The sequence below is a fragment of the Chelonus insularis genome, unplaced genomic scaffold (assembly GCF_013357705.1).
Source record: "Chelonus insularis isolate UGA/USDA-ARS -01 unplaced genomic scaffold, ASM1335770v1 contig_347_pilon, whole genome shotgun sequence".
NCBI classification, from domain to species: Eukaryota; Metazoa; Arthropoda; class Insecta; order Hymenoptera; family Braconidae; genus Chelonus; species Chelonus insularis.
Window position 1 is genome coordinate 123,177 of NW_023276511.1, and position 11,287 is coordinate 134,463.

General features: G+C 29.9%; 1 protein-coding gene across 2 annotated transcripts in view; it reads left to right on the forward strand.

Moving 5' to 3' along the window:
• mnb (minibrain) overlaps positions 1 to 11,197 on the forward strand; it is a 38,198-nt gene extending 27,001 nt beyond the window's left edge. For both annotated transcript variants that reach the window (XM_035082604.1, XM_035082603.1), the window contains 6 exons: positions 1,536 to 1,704; positions 1,862 to 2,029; positions 2,162 to 2,448; positions 2,762 to 2,908; positions 3,106 to 3,538; positions 6,082 to 11,197. In XM_035082604.1, coding sequence (XP_034938495.1) covers positions 1,536 to 1,704; positions 1,862 to 2,029; positions 2,162 to 2,448; positions 2,762 to 2,908; positions 3,106 to 3,538; positions 6,082 to 6,539 — 1,662 coding nt within the window. In that variant the 3' untranslated portion in view covers positions 6,540 to 11,197. The remainder of the gene's footprint in view (positions 1 to 1,535; positions 1,705 to 1,861; positions 2,030 to 2,161; positions 2,449 to 2,761; positions 2,909 to 3,105; positions 3,539 to 6,081) is intronic.
• The last annotated feature ends 90 nt before the right edge of the window (positions 11,198 to 11,287 follow it).

An 11,287-nucleotide genomic window follows, 5' to 3' on the forward strand; every position in this document is an offset into this window, starting at 1 on the left:
ACCCTAAAAAGAGTCTGATGCCGCTGACGTCCAGTCAGATGCAGTAGTTTCAATTGAAATCTCATCAGGATCGTAATAGTCAACGTGTCGACCTGGATTGACGACCGCGTGCATCGACTAACTTGAACCAGGCCAAAGAGGTCACGTTAAGCGCAGTAGCTTTAGGGTAGGTCGCGTCTGTCGTGATTTTCGATAGCTCTCTCTTTTCCTCTTATAGTTTCTATCATCAGAAACAAAACGTCATACACGCATCAGTTGTCACATCTTTTAGGTTTTCAATGGCACGCAAATGCCTTGAGAACATGAAGAAAGAGAGAGAATAGATTTTATCACACCCTATTTTATACTTTAATTTCCGTTTATTTTATATAAACATTTTAAGTTGCAAGTATTAGTAATGGTTTATAAAAATTAGCTGAAGCATGGAGAGTTGATCGAAAAAGTTAAAAAAATACTAGATTCGTTTATTAGTCTGGTAGAAACGAATGAGGTCATTGACCGATGGACTACCGGTGGGTAATACGTCATTCGAGACGCGACTGAGGCTTTCATACTTTCCTGCCTCACCTAACTTCTTCTACAAGATTTTTCATTATTTATTATAAATCTCAAAATGCTGCTACCATCGTTCATATCATGGATACTAAATTATAAATAGATTAAATAAATTATTTAACCATTTATTTAATCGTTTTCTTGTGGCAGCAGCATGATTTTCACGTGGTCGCGTTGATATCGATTGCGCGCCGCGTCGGCAGATTGGATTCTGCGCCCTCATCCCTTTAGTTATTTTATCTCTCTCTCTCTCTCTCTCTCTCTCTCTTGGTCATATTCAGGACTTTAGACTCTTTCTTGCTCTATCTCTCTATTCTTGAGCAATAGAAAAAAGCAAATGAAAAAGAAAAAAAAAGGTGGTTACATAGCATTTATCGAATCACATGGTAGTTTTTGAAAAAAAGCGCGGATAGTTTTGAAGAAAAAGCATTCACGATTCACTAAGCTTTTGGAATTGTAATAATCACTTTCAAGGGGTAATGGTACTTAACTTTGCCCGTTGGCTCCTACTCTTATGTCTTCCCTCCCCCACAGTTATTTTTGTGGGGTAGACAGAAGGGTAAAAAGAGAATGGATTATTTGGGGATAAGGATAAACTCTTGGGGACACTTTAAGAGATGTTGACTTGATTATTTGTCTTTTAAGTACTTTTTATTACCAATTATCAGCATCAAGAAATATTTATTCTCAGCTTTTATAGTTTTATCTTAAGGACTACAGTGTTTATACACTTTTTTATTCAATTACTTTTGAAATAAATCAATTAATCAATTTATTTGTTTATTATTTAAGAAAAAGAAAAATTTGATTTTTTTTTTTTTTTCATTTAGTCAGGGAAAAAATGAGAATTTAATTGATTGTGTTATATCAGGAGGATGTAACTGAGATATGTTGACTCGAGTGTTTATGTTTTAAGAATTTTTATTATTCTTATTTACTGACGTCGAAAAATTAATTAATTTTTTTTGTTTTGTATCCAGGTTTATTATGCAAAGAAAAAAAGAAGAGCGCAACAGATGCAAGGCGAAGATGGGTCTCATAAAAAAGAAAGAAAGCTCTACAACGACGGTTGGGACGATGATAATCATGATTATATTATTAAAAATGGTGAAAAGTTTTTGGATCGATATGAAATTTATTCATTAATAGGTATGATTTTCTTATCTCTTTTAAACTAATTAATTAATAATGAAATATAATAAATTGACTATTAGTTAAATTCTTGAATAATTAGTTAATCAATTTGCTGACAAAATGTTGCGAATGAAAATAATTTATTAAATTTTGTTTGTTGGTTGAAAAATAGGTAAGGGCAGCTTTGGCCAGGTGGTAAAGGCGTTTGATCACGAGGAACAAACTGAGGTGGCAATAAAAATTATTAAAAATAAGAAGCCTTTCCTTAATCAAGCGCAAATTGAAGTTAGATTATTAGAAATGATGAATAGAGCGGATACCGATAACAAGTATTATATAGGTATGTTTTATTATTTATATAAATATTATATTAATGAATTAATTAAAAGAAGCTCAATTTAGACATTTAATAAATGTCCATTAAATAGTGTTAAGTGTAAATTAATAATATTGTTTTATTGCATTTTTCCAGTTAAACTGAAGAGGCACTTTATGTGGCGAAACCATTTGTGTCTGGTATTCGAGCTACTGTCTTATAATCTTTATGACCTACTTAGAAATACGAATTTCCGCGGAGTATCCTTGAACCTAACGAGGAAGTTCGCTCAACAACTATGTACTGCCCTCATGTTTCTGTCCACACCGGAATTGAACATTATTCACTGTGATCTGAAGCCCGAAAATATTCTTTTGTGCAATCCTAAGCGAAGTGCGATAAAGATTGTGGATTTTGGAAGTTCGTGTCAACTTGGGCAGAGGGTAAGACCTTTCATAAACCTCTTTTATCTTAATTGATAATTTTTCGTTAAGTATCTTAATAGTTTTCCTATGAGAAAAATGTAGAAACATTAAGATAACGTAAATTTTTAGAAAACAATGTCTCAATATTTTTTATCTATTATTTATCAAGTTGAAGATAAATTTGTTGAAATACAAACGATTGAATTGTTTATCGTCTATAAGAATGTAGATTTAGTCATTAAAAGTATTTGTATTCAAATATATTAGATCATAAATCAGCTGAAGCAAAATAGAATAAAAATTATACTAATTATCGGCTATTTACTTCCAGATATACCAGTACATTCAATCTAGGTTTTATCGGTCGCCTGAAGTTTTACTCGGAATTCCGTATGACCTCGCGATAGACATGTGGAGTCTCGGATGTATTCTAGTAGAAATGCACACAGGCGAACCTTTATTCAGTGGTGCCAATGAGGTAATAACTTTACACTATTATCAAACAATATTTCTAAAAACCTTGAATCATTAGATTATTCTCATAAACCACAATATGTCAATTTATTATTCAATCATTCAAGAAAAACATTTACACGAATTATATTATTATTTTTATGTATGATTAAACTCAAATAGTAGTTAAAAACTGACGATAAACTATTTATTTTATAACAGATTGACCAGATGAATAAAATAGTGGAAGTATTAGGAATGCCGCCGAAACATATATTGGACCAAGCGCACAAAGCGCGGAAATACTTTGACAAAGTCCCAACGGACGGATCTTATGTGTTGAAAAAGTCGAAAGACGGTAAAAAATATAAACTTCCGGGTACGAGGCGACTGCATGACATTTTAGGAGTTGAAAGTGGTGGTCCTGGTGGCAGAAGATTAGGCGAGCCTGGCCACTCAATCTCAGATTACCTCAAATTCAAAGATCTCATCCTGAGGATGTTAGATTTTGATCCAAAAACGAGAGTTACACCGTACTATGCGCTGCAGCACAACTTTTTTAAACGAACGGCTGACGAGGGGACCAACACTAATATTGCAGCTGCCAATAGTGCAAACACTAGTCCGGCGGTGGTGTCAATGAGCCAGGACAGTGGTGAGTTTGAATAAAGTCTCTCGACGATGAGAGAATGATGGCTAAGCGTTGCGCACATTACACAGCCAAAGACTGCCATTGGATTAAACTCATTTGAACAATATAATTAACTAATTCATTTATTTATTATTTGTAATTTTGTAATTTTAATACTTATATCGTAAAATAATAATAATAGATTTAAGGGGTTTTATTATAATGGACATTAATGCTGCTTATATAAGAGAGCTCGACCAACAAAAGGAGAATAATTATTATAAATAAGGATACTTTTAGTTCATGTTTATCTTATTATCAAAAACTATTTTCTCGATAGGATAACATCCCGTTATTTGTTTAATATTAATTAATAAAACGTGAATAACGCTTGATTTCATTAATCATTCATTATTTCCTCAAATATCGACTAATAATTAAAAACACCTAACACAATGATAATTATTATTTATATAAGATTTTAAGCGCGAATTTTATTGATAAAATAATTTGAGTATATTTGAAATAATTTATCTTTAGATTAAAAGTAAAACTTTATTCTTAATGAAAATGGAAATGATTCGATAAATAATGAACGAAATTAAACGGCTCTTTTTGTAAATAAATATTTTTACAAAGGCTCCTATTAATTTTAGGATCAGCCTCGAGAGACGATCGATGACCAAGCTGCTTACAGCGTGTTCAGAGTTTTCAGAATTGTAGGAGTTTTGATTTGTGCAGAAAGTAAGAACAACTTTTAGTGCTCTTTGTTTATAATCGGTTAAGAAAATGTTTAATAATGATTCTGGTAGTTAGGAGAGAGGTTGAGCAATTAGTCATTATGCAGCAAGAGTTTTAATAAAAATAATTTTTATCACCAATTAAAATAATTATTTATAGGAATTGTCTAGAGCAGTTTATGGACCAACTGAAACAAATACCAGTGTTTCTTTGAAAGATTTATTATTATTATAATAACAATTATGATTATAGTCTTTGGCTATTATTGAAAATGGCATAATAGTGCAGAAATAATCAGAAATAAAAGTGCTAACGCTGTACTACGTTATCGCTTAGTTTCTGCACAAACTAAACCAAATACTTGTTGTTGCCCGTAGATATGATGGGGGGACAGTACGTGGCTCGATGACTGTCGTATCCGCGGGGCGGCGACGACCTGTCCTAGGCCCCAACCCTAATCTTACTTACTAACATAAGTAAGTTCTGTCTAACAAACAAATCCTAAAAAAGACTGAAAAACTAACAAATTCCCCTACTTTTCTTGATACCCTCATTTATCCCGTGGCCTCGGATGTAATGAGCGAAGCCTTGCTTGCCTGTAATCATCAATATTCTATCATATAAATATATATATTTACGATATTTTCCATTGCTACTATCAAAGTCATGATTTTAAGTAATGTTATTAGTCCATGACTTTGATGTATACTTTGATTGTGCCATCACAATGATGGTGTCTGACCTCACATAATCATTTTATATATAGCCTAAATGTCTTTATTTTGATTATGTATATACATAAGATTTTAAAAAATTTTAATTGCAAAGAATGTTCATTTTTATGTAAGCTAATTATTACTTATCATATAGTAAAAGTGATTGTTATAAATGTACATTTTATTAATGTAAAAATGAGTGAGGTTGCTCCATCGTTTAGTATTTGGTATTTTTTTTCTTTTCAACGCATGCAATTAGCTATCTGCATTGTGCGCTGTACCACAAGCAGTGATATCGCTGCCATCTAAACCTGACCGGATTTTTAAAATTATTTTGTTATAAAAATTTTTACACGAGTGTACGTCGCGCTGAACGTTTTGATAAAATATTCAATTTATAATTATATTATTAAGGTTATTTATTTCGTTATAATTATTTTTTATTCAGTTTTATATTAATGTATAATTTTTTTTGATAATATTTTCAATTTTTAATTATCATATTTTGTTATTATTCGACCAAGATTATTTACAATCCTATTAATTAAGTATTGAATTTTTTAAATTGTCTTAAATAGTTTAAGATTCATTGCACGTTCAGCACGATCATTTATTATCAACAATAATGTACTAGTGCCTTAAAATATTGATAAGAAAAAATGCATTGTGAATAAATATAAAATAAAAGGTGTTAGGAAAAAATAAAAAAATTCAATGCCTGCAAGAATACCCCGTAGATGATTAGAAATGTTTATTCGTAGTCCCATTGCCATGTTTCCATTTTTAAGACTAGCGGTTTTAGTGGGTGATAATTACTGTTCAGTTTTTAGATTAGTGCATTGAGAAAAAAATTAATCTACAAGAAGAAAATAAATTTTTGATCATAAATAAAATGTAACAAAAATACTAATAATATAAAATCAAAAAAATTATCTCCATTATATAAATAGATTTTTTCTCAGTGTAAATAAAAATATGTATATATGTATATATATATATATATATATATATATATATATATATATATATATATGTATTTGTATATTCTATTAGGAATTATTTTAGTCTCATTATGATTAAAAAATAATAAATTATTTCTAAATGTCATAGGACTGGTTACCATGTCAGGACAAAGCAGCGGGAGCACTAACAGCTTGATGCAAGTGCTCAATCTGCCTGGTGGCTATCAACCGATGGAGTGCGAATCCTCGCCCCGTCACTCGGTCAGCCGGCGTGCCATAACTACCGGCTATTCATCGACGCCAGCCACTGAGGCGCCTACGTCCGCCCCAACGTCCATGTCGTCAATGGACAACTCCCGAATACAAAGCTCTCTTGGCTCTTACAACAGCCTTATACTCCCTGGAATGGCTCATCTACCGGCTATGATGACCTCACCAATGATCCAACAACAGAATTTTTACAATTACGGATACTCAGGCACGGATTCCCATGCTATTGTCCGACAACCTGCATCAGTAGCGACGGGCAAGCAGAGAGATCCAGAGAGAGAAGATAGCCCCATGGTTGGCGTGTGCGTCCAGCAGAGTCCGGTCGCAATACATTGAATTTATTTCATTTCATTTTTCCCTATTAGTGAATGTCGTGGTATTTAAAAAATAAATAAATAACTAAACAACACGACTGCTAGAAGATTTAGCCAAAAGAAATCAACAGATAATTTCCCAGGAAGTTGAATGCTTTAGCGGATATTTCTGATCCCAAAGGAGACTTATCTGTAATTGTAACAAGAGTGACAGACACAAGTAATGAGTGAAAAAACTGAATATAAGAATAACAAGAATTAAAAAAAAAAAAAGTTAAATAATAGCAAATATAAATTTAACTTTGTCATATGACTGAAGAGAAGAAGGTAGAACAGAGATGACAATGAAGATTACTTTAAGTAGGAATGGAAGAAAAAAAAGATATTTTTTTTATCAACATGACCAGCCCATCGTGTGTTGGGCATGAACGATGGACCAGGGGAAAATAAGTGAAAAAAAAATATAGTAGAGCACCATCAGTTATGACACGGCCTAGTGAGGATGAACCCAACTGGCCTCTCGGGTCCAGCCCGATTTCAAATGAACTGTTAATACAGTTTAATCGGTATGCATTAAGAAACTTAATAATTAGATAAATTAAACCTGGCATCCGTAAAATGTGTGGCCTAGAGAGCAAAAAAGTGATAATTACTACTACTATTGCGTAACAAAATATAACAATGTAACCATGTACTCCAATAGAGTTTTATACACGATGTCACGAATGTAATGGTTTAGTAAATAAAGGCGAGAAGCCGCGTTGAATGCTAGTTATTTGTACAATACACTTATAGGTGAATGATTAAAAATTTAAAAAAAGAGTGCAGCTTTAGGGTTTAGCTTTTAAGCGTGAGAGAAATGTCAACTCGATTCTTTTATTATTTGATTGTGAAAATGAACGAGTCGAAAAAATAAATTTAATAAATATGTACGTATGTATGAGTGTGAGACACGATGCTCTTAGCAACGTGCGAACATCAGTTTGTTACTAACTAAGGACTTGAAACAAACGGGGTTTGCGCGGCTTAAATAATACATATTTATACACTACAAAACATTGATAAGAAATTTAAAGTATACATGTAAGATTGATCATGAATGGTATAATCATACGCGAACTAGGTACATTATTATAAAGAATACACGCGTATTGCATAAATATGTTTCCAATGCATCGTTATTGATTTTTGGCGTTTATTTTCATCATCGCTCTGATTATCACTACTTCCGCGATTCGAGGGATAAAATAACAATCACCAGTATAAAAAAGTTTGGTGTTTAAAAGAAATTTCGTACAGAAAAAAAAGATTATCTTAAATTAGTATCATGTTCATTGATATGCTTCCACTGAAGCTAAATAAAAGATTTATTAACACCATTGAAATTAAAGAAACCGTATAAAATACACAAAATAATAATATTTGTAATCAATAAAAATAAAAAAAAATTTTTTAAATTTTTTTTTGTAAAAAAAATTATATTCAAACTTCCATTTAATTGATATGTGATTTTTTTATCTTGTTTTATGTCTGATGATACACTGCAATAGGTCTAGAATAGTACCTGATGCGAATAAGTGAATGATTGTTTAAGCATTAAAATCCTTAGCAGTTGTGTCGAGTAAGAATAAAATGATGAAAAAAATAAAATTGTATCATACGCGGTATATTTGAATTTTATTTAACAAACATGGTAAATAATAATATTATTAAAATATTAATGATAATAAAAATAATAATAAATTATATAATTAGCGCGTATGATGCAATAATTTTGATGAATTTCCTTCAAAAGTGCTTGCTATCGATATCTTTTGTAAGAGAATCATAATTAAGAATGTGTGTGAATAATGCAATATTTGCTACACTTAATTTGTGAGTATAGAAAAAATAAAGAGAGGAGAAAAATAATTTTTGCACAGTATGTATCGACTCGAATCGTTTCACCGAGTTAACGGACGCGATGATGTTTATTATTATTAGTAATTTTATTGTCAAAACAGGCTATTGGCAAAATAGCATTGATACATAATAATAATTTATATGTTTTATTAATTTTATGTAATTTGAAATTAATAAGAAAATAATGTACAAGAAATGAAAAAAATAATAATAAAATCTCACGTGCTAATTACGAAAATCCGGTAATCTTTAAACGTTTTAAACTCATATACCGTTATTACGTTGCAGTGAAGATTTTTTAAAATAATTTGTATATTTTTATACAAGCCGATAGATCTGCGTCGATATTTTGATCTACCGACGTAGTTTATTTATGACATAATATCCGCGGTGATTATCGATGACATCCATTTAGGTATTATCCTATCATGCATGCATTTACCTCACATCGACACTCGTAGCTTCAGCTAACTAAAGAATGCAAATCTGATTTCAAATGAGTATATTTCGAAAAAAAAAAAACTTATTCAAAATGATAATACCAAAAAGTAAAACATTTGTCACTGTAGAAAGCTAAAAAAAGTTTAGATAATAATCCATAAATCATGAGTGGTGATTCTTTACTATATATTACATCACATTTGACCTCGACAATTTTTCTAATAATACATTTCAATATCAGAAAAAATTATCCGTCGCTCATTATTTTATTATTATTGTTGTTACGATGATGATTATTATTGCTATTATTACTTTTTAATTTAACGTAAATACTATGATTATTATTAATATTATTAATATTATTGTTATTATTTAAGTACATATTTCTGAACCTAATGATGGTAAAAAACCAAGAGAAATTAGATAAAACGTTGAAAGTGACAAAATTAAAATGTATGTGTGATAATGATTCAGAACATTGTTCTTATGATATTCTGTATCTAAAAATCAACTAATATTGTTAATTATTTTGCACTAAACGTTAAAAAGGATGATAATTATTTTTACACATTTAAATGCAAGGTATTTTTATGCCTTCTTAAAATAAAGATGCAATATTAGTGTCGCAGACTGATAAACATGTAATTTTACAAGCGAAGTAGATAGAGGACTTTCAAATAATATAAATAACACGCTTTCATAGCCAAACTGCCGAAAAAATGAACCAGAAATATATCGTATGCATATGTTTATTAACAAAGTAAATAAACAGAGTTTAGAGAAATGTTTTTGATAAAGAATAATTGATTTTTGGATACAGAATGATATTGTGTGAACTAAAAAGAATAACTTTATTTACAAAACTACTGTAACATGATTTCTTATAACAATCTTTAATTTTGCGAATTGACTATTGTAATTAATAAGATAATTAAGTAATAATATAATTTCTAGAAATTGTAATAAACGAGGAATTAAACGTGACTGATGTCGAGGATTAATTTTCATTGGTAAAAACATTGGTTTATTTTTCATTCAATGATACTTTCACATATGTTTTAAAATCAAAAAATATATTTTTGTTTTACTTGTAATTATTAATTTTTATTAAAACAACGATAAATCATTAACAAAAAAGAAATAAAACAAAGTACTGGATTAATGTCAGTATTTTTGAGTATGTTGGAATGATTTATTTTAATAAAAAAATTACTTTATTTATTCTTCTAAACGTAATGATCATTATAAATGAACAAAAGTTAAAAAAAATTGCCATTCAAAAATCATAAAATACAGTCTATATTTGAGCCAATTAGCAAACAAAAAAATGTATACAACTCATAGACTAAGGACTGGCCGAGACATGTTCCAAGCGATTTTATCCAAGTGATTTTAAATATGGATTTTATAATATCGTTGTCATATAGTTTAGTTATAATACTTGGAGTCATTCATTTAAATACTTCTATTAGTATATTTTTATTATATTTATCGTTTTTAAACTCAAACGAAATCATCATAATTGAATTATTTTTTGCATGAAGCTCGAGTGTGTGGTTTTTAACGTGAAAAAACAACAAAATAGGTAAACAAATAAATAATTGAAAATACTGTTGAGTCAGTCGCACGATTAATTTGTATTTCATTCAAATGATAATAATAAAGATTGTATTCATATTGATTTATTTTGTAGTATCAAGATCGCCTGCATTTTTATAGTAAAAGAAACACACTTACACTTTTGTAAATATGCATCATTCACTGTAATATTCATAGTCTTCGATTATCGATAAAACATTCATCATTTTTTGTTGATGATTTAGGTATCAATGATGCAAAAGTAATAATAGTCTTAAATATTAATGAAACAAATGTTACAAAATATTTGGTATTTTGGCAATACCTCAGAACGTGCCGCGGCCAGAAAAAAAAATAAAATAAGTTTCCTAACGACATGTGTAAAAACATTGTGTTCAGAATAAAATATACTATAATACGACTGAAATGCCCTGACTTGATGAAATCGACTTTCCAGATTAAAAATAATCAATAAATAAATGAACTACGCATTTTCTCAATCTCGAATGTCGTAATTCGTACTCGTTTCAGGGCGAAATTATAAGAAGTACATATACAGAAGCAGAAGAAAAATCCAAACCAATTTATTATGAAATAAAAAGAATTTAAAAAATCCCCACGCAAAAGAAGGCAAAAGGAAAATTGTATTTAACCTGTATACACTGACATATTATAATTATTATTGTGATTATTATTATATACAATACTGGATACTGGAATTAAGAATTTGAAACGATATTACATAAGATTAATAATAAACAAACGCATCTTCATCTCTGTTGCATGAATTTATTTTTGTTCAAACTTACCATGCCTTTTTATTATTTATTTCTCCATTTCTTATTTAAC